The following is an 18,783-nucleotide window of genomic DNA, read 5'->3' on the forward strand; positions in this document are numbered from 1 at the left end:
CTATCTCATGATGGGAATCACACCCATTTAAACTACTACTACACTGTGTCACTTGCAATGGTATATTTATAGTTTGATATATATTGTTGCAGTTTACTGGTTAAAACAAAAGAATTTTTTTTTTTTCAGGTTTAATGTGTATGCACCAGTAGATTGCATATTTTGAGAAGAAAACAGATAGAATATGTTATTGAATACAGTTTTGAATAATTTGTCTCTTTATTACTATTCGACTAATTTTTTAAAAATTCATTTTTGTTATTTTGCCTTGTGCTTGACTTGACTGCAAGAGCAGATTCAACCATTGTTTTTGGAGAGGTGTAACAAACAATTTTTCTGTTTAAAGCAAATACAAGAAGCAGATTGTTCAAGATTATGCTTTCGGAATAACCAGTCCCCCCCTCCCCCACTATGTAATGATCCCATTACTTTGTCCACTGAATTAACCCTTTCTTAGAAGAATGTGGTTTTTTTTTTTTTTTTTTTTTTTTTTTTTTTTACATTAAAAACGTTTTTACCAGCGTTATTTGGAAAGAAGCATTACGTTAACTGGAAATTGTCATGAAACCCAATGCGCATTCATTGTACTTGTTGTTGTAGTGACGTAACAAATACAACGCATGTGCCCAAGAAAACTCAATTGTATGCAACAAGTTGCAGTAACACAACAAGTACAATTGAGCAGTGACCCACTACTTTATACTGTTATATCAGCATAATGATTAATACGCAAGTGACTGTGGCACCTCCATGGGCAGGAGTGGCAGTGCATAGCACACGCTTCTTGATTAGACTGGGGTTCGAGCCCGTGACCACCAAATACGGAGGATGCAGAAAGGTCAGGGAATGACCACCGCATATCCCCAGAGCAATATGGCCTTAATTGCTAATGCTCCTAAAAACCAAACAACATAACAAACAAACAAGCAAGTGACTGTGCCAAAATCTACAACCCAGTGTTCGAAGGAATATCATGAAAAAAAGAAAGGGAAGTTGGGAGTTCTCAAACTGCACCCAAAAAAACTCTAACTGAAATAATGAAGGAATGTTGTGAACGGAAGAAAAGGAGCTTAGAAATTCAAACTATTCCGAATCATAATGAAATTCAACCACAGAGTTCTACTATGCCTGATATTTATCAGGAATCTAAAACTCCAGCAGAACGAATAAAGGAATATCGTGCACGAAAAAAAGCAAAATTAGAAATGGCTAATAACAAGATTCCTGATTACATCCCTATAGTTATACATGAGCTGACAGTGAGTTTGAAAAACTAGTGTACAAAAACCCATTTGGATTTAGTTGTAATGTTTGTGATCGTTTATGGTTTCAATTAGATTTGAAACCATTTACAACAACTTCATATGAATTACTTCAAAATGAATTTCATTTACTGAAGTGAGTATGTGTAATATATGTCATACTTCATTAAAAGAGGGATGGATACCAACTATGGCCAGGTCAAATGGATTTATATATCCAAAAGTTAACGTCAATATGATGGTTCATCAATTACCTAGAGAATTAGATGACGATTATACCATTAATGTGCATATAAAAAGAAGACTCTTACATAAATCATCATATCTACAAGGATGTGTGCAGAAGAAAATAGGGAAGATATGGTTACAGTATTTGATAAATTCACCTTTGTATAAATTCTATGGCATAAAAGTGAGTGACAATTTCTTGGGGACAAATGATGATAGTGAACGGGAACATTCAGATGAAATTGTGGAACCTGTCAACTTTGATGATGAACTATTGTTAATTTAACAACAAACATTATTATGGTCTGAAGATAAATATTTATGTTATGGCACCGGGTCAGAAATCGTCTCCAACACGTTTCATATTTGATATACATGCAGAAGAACTTTCTTTTTCAGCTATATATTTTGGATAAAAATTTAAAAATGGATTGAAAATTACTCCCTTTATGATGGCATTGAGTGAAATTTGTAAATCTGATCATTGTGGAGTAATGCCCCAACATTTGCTATATGTGGCAATGAAAATTATGTGAATGCATACTGCAGAAAATTTGCAAATTGTATTTAAATCAGTAGGAATAACAGATAACATTACTTGTTCTATATTGGAATAAAAAGAATTTATAAACAAGTCATTAGTTTCTAACTTGGCATTTCTAAAATTCAGCATATTATTGGAGTCAACGTAAATGAAATGTGTTTGCCATGATTCGTCAATTAGGAAACCTACGTCAATTATTTGTCAATTAGGAAAAGTTATGGATCTAAAAACCTTCTTGACGTTGAGTACGTGTGAATAATGAACCAACATGGCCCATATTACTATGTGTTATACAAATTCAGATATAAACAAGAAATTACAACTAATGAAGTTATAGATCTATCTTACATGGAAAGAGCTACATTAATAAATGAAAACCCTGTAACGTGTGCCATATACTTTAATGCCGACCGGGCTAGCCGAGTGGGTAAAGTACCTGCCCGGCAACCCAAAGGTCGCGGGTTCGATTCCCGCCTCGGGCTTGGATCAAAGTACTGCAAAAACCTTGGGAGGTGCAATATGGCCACAGAAGCCGATGCGCCAATAACTACCAAATCAAAAAAAAAAAAAAAAAAAAAAATATACTTTAATAAAATTGTTGAGAGTATACTAAAAATTTTAAAGTCAAACATCTATAGTCCTTTTGGGAAATATTATGTTTTAAATTTCTTTAAATGCATTGAATTTCAACATCGAGGAAGTCCACATGCAAATATATTATTATGGATGAACAATGCACCCTCTGCACCATTAGAAGAAAAAGAAGGTGGGATGGAAGAATCAATCCAAATGATAGATGCATTATGTTCTATAGAGAACTTCAGATTATTCATATTTACAGCAACATAAGCATACTTTTACCTGTTATAAAAATAACGCGAATGTCAATTTGAAGCACCTTTTTGCCCAATGTCACAAACTCGTATATTGATACTGATGGCCTCCGAAGATTAGCTTATCGTAAAATGCATGACTCATTAGAATTGGATAATCATGTTAATTTCGAATAATTCCTCAAATCAAATCAATGCCAATCAGAAGAAGAATATCTAAATATTTTGAGGGCTGGTATCAAATAACCACGTGTATTTTGTAAACGCATTGCAAGGTAGAAGAGATATCTATGAATAATTACAATCCTTGGATTTTAGGAGTGCTTAAGTCTAATTTGGATTTACAATTTATCATAGAAGAATATTTATGTGCAGCATATGTAATTGAATATGTGAATAAAACTAACAGAGGAATAAGCAATCTGCAAAGGAAAATTATAGAGCTACAAGAACAAGAAGAATATCCTGATATGGATATAACTGATATAACACGAGCATTAAGTGTAGATGTGTTGAATTCTATGGATACACAAGAGGCAGCTTGGTATTTATTACAATACCCAATATCCGTGTCTTCAAGAGCGATTGAATACGTGCCAATGGTGTGGCCACACGAGCATCAGAAATTACGTAAACCAAAGGCTGAATTGGATGAACAACAAATTGATAGTGAGTCTTTGGATATATGGAAAGATAGTATTTTTGATAAATATGAAAAACAGGGTGAAACATTAAAATATATAAATCTTGCACAATTTACTGCTCATTATCGAAAAGGAAATGGGGGATGGGTGAAAAGAGAATTTCCTAAAATAATTCAGTATTGGAATTATAATACAATGTCTTCATGAACATATACGCAAAGTGGTAACTTTACACATAATTTTAGTTTCATAATGAGTTCCTGCAATAAAGGTGTTTTTAACCGCTGCCGCTGTGACACTATCAGTCTCAGAGTTGAGTGGTAGCAACTCATTATGTACCTGGTACATAATTACATAATTTTTTTGTTTGTAGTAAACCAGTTTTATTAATAAGCTTAATTAATAATTTGCTTTTTTCTTTTTCATCAGTTGGTATATTTTGTAATTTTTGTTTGCATTTAGGAAAAGAAACTAAGCTCAGGATCTCTGGGTAGTGGAGACACTGCAAGGCCCAAACAGGTCACTGTCACTCATCCTGGTAGTAACAAAGTGAAGCTAACATCAAAAAAGAAAGGCTCTATACAGGCAGACTTGGTAAGTATTTTATCATCAAATGTTCATTCCTACCCCAGAGTTAAGAGATTGTGGCATGCCATATTGATTTATGCTCGGAAGTAGCTCCATGTATTGTTGAATAACTTTGATCTTAGTGATCTATGTATGGGAGTGATTCAAGATTGAACTGGGCTTCCAGAGACCAGCATCTTTATGAGAAAACTAATTTCATTTCTGGTTATAATAAGTCACATTGCTCATTTCTCCAGCATCTTATGAAGAAGACACCAATATAATATGGCATTGATTCCATCAACCTGAATGTGAATTGGCAGTGTATTATCAAATTTCAGGTGAAGGAGAAATATGCAACCTGATGAAATTGTAGCGGCCAAAAAAACCCCAACTAAGAGTTTTTTTAGTTCTTCCTTGAGTTTATTCAAACTAGCTACTTCCACAACACCAGATGGAAGTTTGCCTGAAATCAATTCCTGCTGGCTGAAAGCAAAATTTCACACACCTTTCCTGCAACCATCATGGCTAAACTTAAATTTATGCCCCCTTATGTAGGTTGTCTGAGCAAGAGTAACAATATTATCAACATTTAGCTTACTCAGTCTTAAAAGCTTAATTTTAAGACCTCAATCAGATCTCCTGTTTGTTTGTTATTTGGTTTTTAGGAGCATTAGCAACTAAGGCCATATTGCTCCGGGGATATGCGGTGGTAATTCCCTGACCTTTCTGCATCATCCGTATTTGGTGATCATGGGCTTGAACCCTGGTCAGATCTCCTTGCAGGTGTCTAGTTTCCAAATGCTGAAATTTGTAGAACTGACTTTTCCTGGTAAGAGCATCTTTTTATTACCCTCACTAATCTTGCTGCCTTTCTCTGCACCCATTCCATCAAGTCCACATCATTACTAATATGGGGCCTCCAGACCGATATGCAGTACTCAAGATGTGGCCTAACTATTACCTTATACAAAGGGATAATGACCTCCTTTTTGCTGGTAAAATTTCTGCATACCAATGACAAAACCCCACAAACTGTCCTAGCTGCCTGTCTATACTACTCAGAGAACTTCATGCCTGACTGCACCCTCTCATCAACTGATGCAATACCACCACTTTGCTTATTGGAGGCTTGAAGTGGTGGAACCCATGTTTAGTCTCTACAGTAAAGCTCTGTCAACTCCTCCACCCATCTCTTGCACCATGCAGTATCATTGATGTCCTTTGCGTTTATGATGGACGCCATGGGGAGAATCAACCTTCTTTACATTTTGAGGGTACAACCTCTAAAATGGTGTTTGTAGGTTGGCTGCTAGATAGTCCACTGGACTGAACTGTATAATGTACCATTAGGATGCAGTATGTGAAGGGCTGGCTCATAGTGGTGTAACCATCTTTGTGAATACCCTTTACCAGTGCAATAATTACCACTGATGAGCCATCTCAAAGAAGTAGCAGTCCACTTGTGTGATTTTTCATTACCATGTGATCATTATACGAGAGGCGATCATTTAATTCACGGACTGGTGCAAGATCTTATCGTAATTGTCATCATCTGAATCTTCTGTGGATTTCTCTTTCTTGAAATACTCTCCCTTGAACTTTACACAAATTCACCACCACTGTACCCAGGCATTAAATGCTTCTTGCAAGCCATTTTTCTAAAGACTGAAGTGCTTCTGTTGTGGCTCTGTGGCATCGTTGTCGGAAGTGAAACACTTGCCTTTCAGAGCTTTCTTCCGACGTGGAAATAGGAAGAATTCATGCTGGCTAAGTTTGGTGAATAAGGGGGATGTGGCAGAACCTCGACACCTATGGCAGTGGTCACTGGCTACACAATATTAGCTATATGGGGCCTGGCATTGTCTTGATGGAGAAATCGTTTCACATCGGAAAGTTCTATATATTTCCTCACGAATGGGAAAGATGTAGAGCTGCCAGAATGAGTACAGACAAGAGCAGTGAGATTGGTGAGTGGAACAAAGGGTTAGTGTTACCAAGAAAGGGTTAAGTTCTGCAAATTGCAGCTTCTGGAGATTAGGCACCTGTGAGGTGATCTAATTGAGGTGTATAAGGTCGTGAATGGATTGAGCAAGCTCAATGCTAATGGGATTCTTCCTTTTGCTTAGATTACTCACCTGAGGGGGCATAAATTCAAATTGTGGAAAGACAATTGTAGAATAGATGTGCAGAAATTTGCCTTTAGCCAGCGGGTGGTTGATAGTTGGAACAAACTTCCATCTGTTGTAGTGGAGTCAGAAACTTAAATAAGTTCAAGGTAGAACTAGACAAACATTTGGAGTGAATGGATGGGTGAAGTGGAAAGGGTTTTTTTTTTTTTTTTTGGCTGATTTTTTGCTTTCTTGCATCATATGCCCTACTAATGCTAATGAATGGCACAGTGAAATTTAACTCTGAGAACCACAGAGTATGCTTTCCTATTCATAGTTGTTCCACGAGGCAAAAATGTGTAACAAGAATGCTCTTTCTGTCAATAAAACACACACTATTTGTTTTTCAACCGAATGAGAAGCTCGATTTCTTAGGTCTTGGTGAATCAGAATGCTTCCACTCACTCTACTGTTGTTTTGTCTCTGGATCATAGTGAAAAATTCAATGTTCATCACAAATTACTATTTGATTTAAAATTGACAGTGTTTCAAAATGATCAACATTTCTTTGCACGTCTACTCTTTGCTGATTTTGTTCTGGAGCCAAATTGTTTGGAATCCAGTGGGCACAGATCCGTGCCATTTTCAGGTGACCTTTCACAATATTGTGAGCACTACCATATAAAATGGACATTCTAACAACTAATCCACTGTAATACCCTGTTTTCATTTGGAAAGTCATTTAAAGTCCATTTAATAGTAACCACTGTCTGGTAATCTCTACACTTTGCCAACACATTTTGCCATTCCAGCAGAATATTTCACTGGAAATTTGAAAGTGCCAATTGGGAGTCTTACAGTAAATTAGCCTCATTTGATACATAAGTAGTCAGTCAAGAATCAATAAATTGTGCAATAATACATATCACAGAAAGTATAGTTCAAGTTGCCACACAGTCTATTCAAAAACTTCTACATATTTTTTTCTCTTTATCCAAAGTCATGATGGACTGCCAAGTGCATGGAGGCCAGAAAAGCAAAAAATAAAGCATGGAACAAGTTTTGTCAGTATCCCACCACTGAGAACTTAGTACTATTCAAATGAGCATGTGCAAAAGTAAAATATATAAGCCATCAAAGCCAGAAAGATTCTTAGATCTATTTTGTGTCATTCATAAACCAGTCCACTGGTATGAAGGCTCTCTGGAATGAAATCCACGAAATGCAAGTTAAATACAGAAACTCTGCCTCCCTAGTATTATGTAATGCATTACTGAATGCACTATGTAAGATATTTGCTCATCTATCAGCAAGGACATCTTATCCTCAGAAGTTCTTAGTACACAAAGACTGGATAGAAGCTAAACTTTTGTTCTAATGGAATTGAATCATACAGTAGACCTCTTACACCAAAAGAACTCCATATAGCACTATTGCTATCCGAAGAAAAAGTAGTCTGGTTTTATGGAAGATGTTTTACCCGATCCTTGGCTTTGAGCAGTAGTCCTGACATTCCGAAAAGATGGCAAAGGTCCCACTGTTACAAATAACTGCTATCCCATAGCTCTGACCAGTGGTATCTGCAAAATTTTGGAAAGACTACTCAATTGTAGTGTGGTATGTAGACAAAGACTAGTGTGGAATCTAGAACATAATGAAAATTTCACCAATACTCGGTGTGGCTTAAGATGCGACAGTTCTACATGAGACTATTTAATAAAAATGGAAATGAGTATATGAGATGCCTTTTATCAAATCATGACATCTAGTATCCATATTCTTCCATTTAGAAACGTGCTGCCTAAATGCAAACCAGTCAGACAAACAGTTTGGATTCAAACCTAGATGAAATTAAAGGCGTGTGGTACCAAGTTCCATAGATGAGTAAAGGAATTCACTCATCTATGGAATTTAATAAGTAATTAATTAACAGGAGATTTTGAGATTTAAGTATTTCTTTGGAATCTGTGTGAATACATTCATAAATATGAAATGTTACAAATGGAATGTGCAGAGCGTGGTCATGTTGAGCAAAAAAGAGAGAGAGTGTGCAAGAGGATATGCGAATGCTAAAGCATCACAGTGTAGAACTAGGTGATTGTTGTAGATGCTGGCTACATACATGGACTGATTTCCAGCAGTTGTCATGCTGTAACACTACAGACTCCATGATTGGGTGTAGACACATGCCTCTATTGTGGTTAAAAACGCTATGACAACCAGATATTTTCAGTGACTCAAGCCACAGTCATTGAAGGTAGTGGCAGGATTGGTCAACCACCTCATTATCACATCTGGGATTGAGGTCGTGTTGCATTGACCAATAATGCTCTGCAACTGCAAAGTCAGCTAATCGAATAGCCCTTTCATGTTCAGAGAGGCGGTCCTGGAGCATTCTGGCAGTTTGCCCCAAATAGCAGCTGCCGCAATCGTGGCATATAATGCAGAGTATCACACCACAGCATAAACGGGGGGGAGATGGGTGTCTTTGCCCTCGAGACAAGAGATCGCGATCCTCTACCTGGAAGTTGCAAACACTTTATCTGGTACCCACATAAGATCTTAGAAATGCAATTTGAAGCGCCCTGGTAATATGGGATGTAAGCGGTAGATATTGTCTTGTTGTTATGGGGGGGGGGCTCGGATGTGTGGCAAGCTCACGGGCTTGTAGGTCGCATTTGTCCAAGACACAGGTGGGACAGCCACAGTTGGTGAAGTCGGCTCTTATCTTAGAAACTTTGTTGCCTGTGTGCCGCCCCATGGAGCTGGAATGACTCCAGATTCAAGAGAGTAGTGTGCACACAGGCCTTTGTGCTCTGGACAATCTCTCCACTACCATCGTTGATGGCAGTGGAAAGATTGGCCAGAGCACATGCTCTTTTGGTGGTTGACCAATCTTGCCACTACTATCAATGACTGTGGCTTTAATCACTGCACATATCTGGTTGTCATAGCATTTTTAACTGCAATAGAGGCATGCATCTCCACCAATAATGGAGTATGTAGTGTTACAGCATCTACAACAATCACCTAGTTCTGCACTTTTTTTTTTTCTTTTAGTTGATGCTTTAGCATTCGCATATCCTCATGCAAGCTCTCTCTTTTTACTCAACACATGACCACGCTGTGCACATTCCATTTGTAAAGTTTCACATTTTATATTTATGTATTTAATTAATAGATAACAGAGCAGCAAAGGCTCAATACGTTCTAACATTGTAAATCAATTAGGTAGGAACTGGAGGAATCACCTCTGTGATGTTTTGTAGAACACTTCAGTGCTGATACTCTCCATTGTTGGATAACTATACAAATAGTTTACATGTATTCCTTTTAGAAATGTCTAAAACAGAAATGTCTCCACATGGACCATCAGGCAATCATTAGCTGCAATAGGTTATGATAGCTGCCAATCCATTTCTAACACCACAACACAGGACTCTACGCTTCAACTGGGTGAAAGAACATCGGCACTGGACCTTGGATGATTGGAGACTGGTCTCCTGGTCCGATGAGTCCTGTTTCCAGTTATTTCGAGCAGGCAGCCGGGTGTGTATCTGCCGAAAACTGCATGAAGCTATGCACCCGTCATGTCAACAAGGAAGTTTGAGTAGGTGGACTGTCGGTAATGGTCTGGGGCGTGTTAAACTGGCACATGTTGGGACCTCTGGTATATTTAGATGCAGCTCTGAACAGCCCATGAAGGGATGCAGATAACTGCAAGAACGTGTCCATTCTTGCAGTTATCTGCATCCCTTCATGGTAATTGTGCACCCACAGGGCACTGGATTCTTCCAGCAGGACAGTGCGCCTCCCCACAGAGCCGTGGTGACTAGAACATGGTTCGAAGAGCATTTCTCATATTCCGCAGATTTTACCACAATGGAACGGCCTCCCATCTTTGGACGTTGAACCCCGTGGAGCATCTTTAGGATGCTGTTGGAATGGGCTGTTTGAGCTTTAGATTCTCCACCCAGGAATGCAATGGAATTATGGACAGCAGTGCAGCAAGAATTTTTTTATATGAAAAGCCCAAACACGAGAGGTATTAGAACCTATAGTACTTAGTACTGTGCTTGGGTTGGAAAAGACGAAGAAGATATTTATTGACATTAGACTTGAACTTCTGTAGATTGTAATTTTCAGGAAATACGTATGAAGGAAGGTTGTTCCAGAAAATGGCAGTTGAATAAATAAATGAGGTTGATGAAAAGTTAGTTCTGTGAGTTTGAAGTTGGACAGTAAATGGCTGGTGGCGGCACATGTTCAGACTGTTTTGAAAGAGAGGAGCGGGAATTATAGAAGCCAATTCAGAAGAACAGTGTCCATGGAAATATCTGCATAAAAGGCATGCAGCAAAACAGTATCAGACGGGGAGAGACTCTGTTAGAGAGGAGTTATTAATTAACCTAATTGCCCTCTTCTGAATGGAATCTAGAAGCCTGAGAGAGAGGTTTTGGGGGCATTGCCCCAGATGTGGGAACAATATTCCCTGGTAGGGCAGATTTGTGATTTGTACAGAGGGAACATCTGCTTGGAAGGAAAGTAACGCTGAGAGCGAAAAAGAAAACCAAGTTTTTTTTAGATGCAGAGGAAGCAATATTTGTAATGTGCTTGTGTCAAGAGAGATTAGAAGATGGGGTAATCCCCAAAAGAGATATATAATCTTGCCTACAAAACAGTGTCACCAAAGATAAGTATAGGAGCAGAAGAATCCTTTTTGCGAGATATAAGACAGGACTGAGTTTTAGAAGGATTGAAATCAACTAAGTTGTGTTTGCCCCACTGGAGAATTACCCGGAGATCGGCATTTAAGGAATTGGTAGCAGATATTCAAGAAGTTGAAGATGATTTAGTAGGTTGAGCTTTCTCAAACTGGCAAGCGGAATGCAATGTGCTATCATCAGCAAAATGATGGATAGGATTTTCAGTCAATTGAGGGAGGTCATTAATATACAAGAGGAAAAGGTGAGGGAAAGAACTGAACCTTGGAGGACACCAGCATTAGTGGAGAAGTTAGAAGACAGAGAGCCATCTACCATCACCCTCAGTGAGCAGTCAGAGAAAACTGGAGAACCAATTACAAAAAACAGTTGGCAAACCATTACCAAACAGATGCCAAACACGATCGAAAGCCTTTGAGATGTGAAGAGCAACTGCTTGTGTTTCACCGAACTTTTCCATTGAATTTGTCCATAAATGGGTAACATAAGCCAGAATATCACTAGTGTATCAACACTGACGAAATCCATACTGGCAATCATTGATCAGACAGAAGGTTTCTAGATAGTTTAAGAGTTGGCGGTTAATGGATTTCTCCATTACTTTAGAAAGAGTAGAAGTAATTGCAATATGACGATTGGATAGGAGTTATTTGCTACCCTCTTAAGGAACTGGCCGGATATGAGCAAATTTCCATTCTGAATGGAAATTTGCTCATATTACTCCTGTTCTTTGCCGCCCTTTTTCACTTTCTTAGAAAGTGAAAGAAAGTGAAAGGAATAAGAAAATGAAAAAAAGTCGGCAAAGAACAGGAACAAGTTGAGGAACACAGGTTTTGAGAACAAGTGGAGAAATACTATCAGGACCTGGAGCTTTCTTACCATCAAGATTCGTCAAAATCCTTCTGACATCCTTTTGATGGAAGACCACAGGAGGCATTGAATGGAGTTAAGACCATGATCGTTAATATATGAGTTGTAAGAAAAATGGGAGGCTAGCAGGTTGGCTTTATCCTTGCCTGAAGTGATGATAGAACCATCTCGTTTTGACAGAGGTGGGAGCAAAGATGGGCAAAAGTTGTGTCCAATAGCTTTGGCAAGAGACCAGAATTCTTGGCTACCATTAGGGTAAGAAGCAAGTTTTCTACTCTTAGCCTGTTCAAAATCTAGTTTGGACTGATTAACAACTGCTTTTCAATTGTTGTGAGCTTTGCTGTAGGCTGAAAATGAATCTGAAGAATGGGAAGCAAGCCAATTACAATATGCAACATTCTTCTCTTGAACAGCCTTTGCACATTTATTGGAAAACTACAGTTTAGATAAAGGATGAGATTTTAAAGTGGAGTGTGCAATAAAGGATTCCATACCTACAAGAATAATTTCACTGACACGATCTGAGGAAACGTTGACATCAGAAGTTTTGAAACAGTAATCCAACCAAGGAAAAGAAGAAAAGAATTCCTGCAGGTCATCCCATTTTGCATTCTTGTAATGCTAACAACACAGAGTTGGGAATAGCCATGAGATAAAAACACCATTAGAGAAGAGACAATCACCAAGTTGTGATCTGAGATTCCTAAAGGACCTGGCGGCTCAGTGGGCAGGAGCAGCAGTGCGTAGCACATGCTTCTTGATTAGACCGGGGTTCGAGCCCGTGAGCCACCAAATACGGAGGATGCAGAAAGGTTAGGGAATGACCACTGCATATCCCCGGAGCAATATGGCCTTAGTTGCTAATGCTCCTAAAAACCAAATAACAACAAGAACAGCCTAAAGGACCACTCATTTTGACTGTGTACTTTAGTATTAGTAGAGACATATGATGCAAGAAAGCAAGCTTATGCAGCATCAGCCGAAAAAAAAAAAAAAAAACTGTTTCCATTTCACTCCTCCATTTATTCTAAATACCTGTCCAGCACAGCCTTAAATTTATTTAGTCTATGAACTTCCACAACAAAGGATGGAAGTCTGTTCCACCAACCAACTACCTGCTGGCTAAAGGCAAACTTCTCAATTTGAATTTATGTCCTCTCAGGTGATTATTCTGAGCAAGAGGAAGAATCCCATCAGCATTGAGCAATTGAGCATGCTCAAACCATTCAAGGCTTTATACACCTCAATCAGATCACCTCGCAGGTGCCTAGTCTCAAGACACTGTAATTTGCAAAATTTAAGCATTTCTTCATAAGAGCAACCCTTTGTTCCATTCACTAATCTTGTTTCCCTTCTGTGTACTCATTCCAACAGCTCTACATCCTTCTTAAAATTAGGCCTCCAGACCTGTATACAGTACTCCAGGTGTAGCCTGACCATTGCCTTATACAAAGGGATAATCACCTCCTTATCCCTGCTAGAAATGTTCCTGTATATCATTGACAAGGCAATATGAGCCACTCTTGCAGACTGTCTGCACTGCTCAGAAACTTCATATCTGCCTGCACAATTACTCCCAGGTCCTTTTGGTTCCCTACCACTGTCAGTGTAATACCACAGAGTTGATACGTCACTCTAGTGTTACTGCTTCCCATATGTAGTACTTTCCATTTGTCAATGTTAAACTTCATTTGCTGCCTCTCAGCCCATCTGCTCAACTTTTCTTGATTCTGTTGCAGCAGCGTACTGTCATTAGTGTCCTTAACAACCTTTGTATCGTCTGCAAACTTGGATATTAAGCTTGATATACTATCATGAATATCATTTATATTCATGATAGTATATATTCATTGAATATTTATGAATATTTATATTCATTTATATTCATGATAGAAAACAACACTGAACCCCGAGGGACTCCACTGATAACATTAGTCAACAATGAGCGGTATCCATTGATTACCACTCTGTCTTTTCCCACTCAACCATACCTTTATCCTAATTATGTTTAATGAACATAATTTGTACAAGGGTGAAGAATAGTTTAACATTAGTTCACATGTCAGATTTAATGACGATAAATTTATTGGGAAAAGAGATAGCTGATTGGGATACAACTCCATTTGTCAAATCACAGTTGAATCACAACCATAGATTGGCTACGGATACAAGAGCTCGGCAAAAGTCAATAAAAACATTTAGTATTAGTAGATCACCAACCAATTCACTCCAAAGTTTGTCTAGTTCTTCCTTGAATTTATTTAAGCTCTCCACTTCTACAACGACAGATGGAAGTTTGCTCCAGAAATCAACCACCCGCTAGCTAGCTAAAGGCAAATTTCCGCACATCTATTCTTAACTGTCTTTACTCAATTTGAATTTATGTCCTCTCAAGCGATTAATCTTGGCACGAGGAAGAATCCCCGGCATTGAGCTTGCTCAAACCATTCAAGGCCTTATACACCTCAATCAGATCACCTCGCAGGTGCCTAGTCTCCAGATGCTGTAATTTGTAGAACTTAGGCAAGAGCACCCCTTTGTTCCCCTCACCAATCTTCTTGCCCTTCCCTATACTCATTCCAGCAGCCCCACATCCTTCCTAAAATGAGGTTTTTTTTTTTTCATTCTCCACTACACTGAGTGTAGTAACGCACAGTTGGTATGTTACTCTGGGGTTACTGTCAAATCATGATTGAATCGCAGCCATAGATTCGGTACAAGAACTCGGCAAAAATCAACAAAAACATTTTGTGAAAATCAATTGGCTATGTAGAAATTAAAAAAATGAATATTTTATTATTGTTTGAAAATTTTTGTATTCTGAATTGTTGTAAATCAGTAAAACTTGCAATAAATATATACACACATTTTTGGTCTTGTTCTTTTTTAGTGAGCCAGTTGTTAAAAATTAATAGCACACTACTGCATGAGAGTATCTCCTGCCATTCATAGAAAATGAGAACTGAAAGACAATTTCAGATTGATATTAACAATATCAATGCACATGCCTTAAATAATGGTTTCTGATTTTCAATACATAAAACTGTGTGTGTCTACATTTTTGCCATAAATGTAATCTTCATCTGGAATTAAAACTAGAGGGACACCTCATCCCAGTAAAACCATATGTAAAATTTTTAGAGCTAATACCAGATAAGAAGTTGACCCTTTCTTGAGCACATCTGATCAAGTGGAACATGTTACATATCCTGTCATCAACCTTTTGGGCAGCAGATAGTTGTTCTCTACTCCAATCATACCATGCTGTTATATGATTTAAACTAGATAACGATGCCCCAGTGTATAACTCAGCTAATAAAAGTGCCCTTAGATGGTTGGACCCAGTTCATCATAGTGCCATTCGTATTGCTTCAGGAGCTTTCAATACATTTCCTATCAACAATTTGTATGTAGATGCCAATGAACCAACTCTGTCCACCAGGCATCAAAAAACTAGCATTGCAATATTTATTTAAACCAAAAATTCCTCCTATCAATTTTGTTCTCCACTGGGAAAATCTGTATAATTTTTCTCAAAGCACCAATAGACCTATAGGGATTTGGGTCCAGGAACTCCTAATTGTACAAAATCTGCCCATATGCTGAAGAACTCTGCCCTAGAATATTTACATATGCACAATTTTGCAATCTTTCATTTTTATGCTCAAATTTACACTAATGGCTCAAAATCTAAAACCCTAACTGCATTCTTTCCGGACATAAATCTGTCAACTAGACTCTACTTAGAATGCAGCATATACACAGCTGAATTATATGTAGTACAACTTTCTCTAGAATATGGCATGACCAACCATCATAAAAGTACTGTGTGTGTGTGTGTGTGTGTGTGTGTGTGTGTGTGTGTGTGTGTGTGTGTGTGTGTGTGTGTGTGTGTACTAAACTTATTTCTTATTATTAAATTTGGTTTTACGTGGGAGCATCAGGTGTGTGGTGACCCCAACCAACCCACTAGTTATCAATAAACTAACTCTGGAATGGATAGCCTAATGTACCATAGATACATATAAATATATAGTAATATATAACATTTTGAAATTAATGTAAATTTGGAGAAACTTAAGGAAATTAAAGAAAAATTAACATTCTCCCTCTTAGCCATTTATCTGCTACTTCCTCAGGAGTTTTCAGCAGACACATAGCCAAACTAGAAGAATGTTTATTACATACCTGTTCCTGTAATCTCTATACCAGTTTTTCTAGGTTAACTTTAGGTCATAACTTGGGGGAAAATTTTTTTGGAATAAGGTAAATAAGTTATATGTACTTAAATTTTTTAATTAAACAGGATGGTTTACGTAAAAGACAGCAAACTGTGACAGGTGATTCAAAGCCCCTATCACAGTTTGCTGTCTTTTATGTAAACCACCCGGCATTCTCAAAAAAAATCTGAAAATTTGCTCAAATTACAGGACTATTAGCCTAATTTGTCACACTCACTAGCAAGATTATTCTTAAAATCATATTGAACAGAATCTCAAGAAAACTTGAAGAAATGCCAGAAGAACAAGCAGGTTTCAGAAGGGGTAGAGGATCAGATCTTAAGCCTACGACTGATTATAGAAAAATGCAAAGAATTCAATGTTCCAGTCGTTTTGCATTTTATAGATTATGCAAAAGCATTTGATTGTGTTTAACATGAGAAATTGTGGGAAATGATGACTATTATGGGTTTCCCAATCCACATAATTTAGCTGATTAAGCTACTGTACCAAGAACAGCAAGGAACTGTGAGAACAAACATGGGAAACACGGACTTTTTCACAATAGGTAACAGCGTCAGGCAGGGCTGTATTTTGTCACCTCACCTTTTTAATCTTTATGCTGAAGACATCATGCTTGAAGTTTTGGAAGATTTAGAGCAATGGTTTTCAACCGGGGTGCCGCAACAACATTCCAGGGGTGCATGTAATTTGGGTTTACATTACTTAAACTTATTTTTTAAAATTTATATATTTATTTCATTATAAAAAGGTGTACGGTATCTTTTTAATTTTGTGGTGATTTATGATTGATCTTTATTTAGTACCTCTATATAAAGAATAAAATTATACAGTATATATATATATAATTTGTATTATGAATTGTAATTTTGTTTATAGTTATATTATTGCAATAACTATCATATAACATTTTTTTAATAATATTGCACACAGAATTGGATCTAATAGGAAGAAAATTGAGTAGGGGTGCAATAAAATAAAATTAATTAGGGGTGCTGTTATTAAAAATGGCATCAAAATTGGAGGACTAAAGATAAACAACCTTTGTTATGCAGATGATACTGTTCTAATTTTTAATTCTAAGGATCATCTTAAAGAAACTCTGAGGAGAGTATGTGAAGCAAGTAAGAAAAAAGAATTGTTTCTGATTTATTATGGTGATTGGTGATAATCTTGATTCCAGTAAGGTGAAGGTTAATGGGCAAGATATCAAAGAAATTGATGAATTTGATTACTTAGGGTCAAGAATAAATAAAAAATAGTGACTGCTCAAATGATGCAAAGAGACGACAGGCAATTGCTAAAACATCGGTCGCTGATCTGATAAAATATTGGAGAGATCATGATCTGCCCCTAAAGACGAAACTGTGAATCACTGAAAAGAGTTGACAGGAAGAAAATTGAGGCATTTGAAATGTGGTGTTACAGAAGAATACTGCATATTTCTTACTTGGATTGAAGAACAAATGAGTGGATATTGAATAAAATTGGCAGGCCTAAAATTCTTCATAGCATCAACAAAAGAAAACTCAAGTTTTTTTGGTCATATAGTAAGAAGAGAAAACTTTCTGTTGAAGAATATAATGGAAAGAAAAACTGAGGGGAAGAGGTGCAGAGGAAGACTTGCAACTAGGTGGAAGGATGGATCAGTGAACTTCTGGGCATGATACTTTGCGATGCTGCTCGTATAGCACACAATCGATGCAGTTGAAGGAATTTGTTGGTGGCCACAACAGCTCCTCAGGGAGCTATGTGACTGGAAGAAGATGGTACATTAGGCTACCCATTCCAGGGATAGTTTATAGCTAACTAGTGGGTTGGTTTTTCCAATGTAGAACCAAATTTAATAAGAAATATAAGTTTAGTTCATATAAAAACTATGTTTTATATGTACTAAAATTAACCCTATACAATAGCATTAAATTAGCACAACTCCATTAATATCCCTTAATAATAATTAAAAGTCATCGCGCGCGCGCACACACACACACACACACACACAGTGGAGGGGGGAATCACTCAAATTTTTGCCAGATCCAGTTTACCTTGTTAACTTTGTTCAAAAAGAATTATGTCTGTTTCTGATCCCAGGCCATGTCAGGATAAAACAGAATGAATTGCTAATCGAACAGCAAAATCACAACTTTTTATTTAGTAATTCAGTCTTTCCTGTTTGATATACAAATTATAAATACACAGTGTGATATAGCTACCTCTCACAATAGCAAACATACTTCAATGATCATATTTTTAAAAAAGTACACCAAATTAAACCAAAAATTGATTCATGGCATTATAGCACATGTATATTCTGCCCAGAAGTAGTTCTCACCTGACTTCAGATTGGTAATATAAATCTGGCTCATTCCCACTTACTATGAGCAGAGGAGCTAAATCCCTACTATGTTTAAATTACAATACCATTATAATGGTAAACATTTTCTCATGAATGTACACTCTTCAATAAGAGTGTTAGTTACGCTTTAAATCTGTGGACTGATCTGGGGAACGATATACACTCCAGCAGCTGTTAATTCATGAACAGTATTTTTTTATTTTTTGCAGGTAGTTAACCCCTACCATACTATCTCAATGTGCTACTGATTTCTGGACTCTCCTCCAAATGTTTTTAATATAGACACATAAAACTTCTTCAAGAGATTTTTAAACTCCATTGATTTGACTGATTCTGTTGTCTGACTGGCATATTATGGCATTTAAAACCAAAAACAAACTAGAATTCTTGACCTCTTTCCATT

The 18,783-nt window shown here is 37.3% G+C and overlaps 1 protein-coding gene across 3 annotated transcripts in view; it reads left to right on the forward strand.

The window, feature by feature from the left end:
- The window catches only part of LOC150078496 (leucine-rich repeat protein soc-2 homolog), a 487,454-nt gene that overhangs the window by 19,860 nt on the left and 448,811 nt on the right, over nt 1-18,783 (forward strand). For all 3 annotated transcript variants that reach the window (XM_090385300.1, XM_090385301.1, XM_090385302.1), the window contains exon 2: nt 3,974-4,105. In XM_090385300.1, the coding sequence (XP_090241426.1) occupies nt 3,974-4,105 (132 nt within the window). The remainder of the gene's footprint in view (nt 1-3,973; nt 4,106-18,783) is intronic.

The sequence above is a fragment of the Mastigoproctus giganteus genome, chromosome 11, assembly GCF_048544385.1.
Source record: "Mastigoproctus giganteus isolate SK-2022 chromosome 11, ASM4854438v1, whole genome shotgun sequence".
NCBI lineage: Eukaryota > Metazoa > Arthropoda > Arachnida > Uropygi > Thelyphonidae > Mastigoproctus > Mastigoproctus giganteus.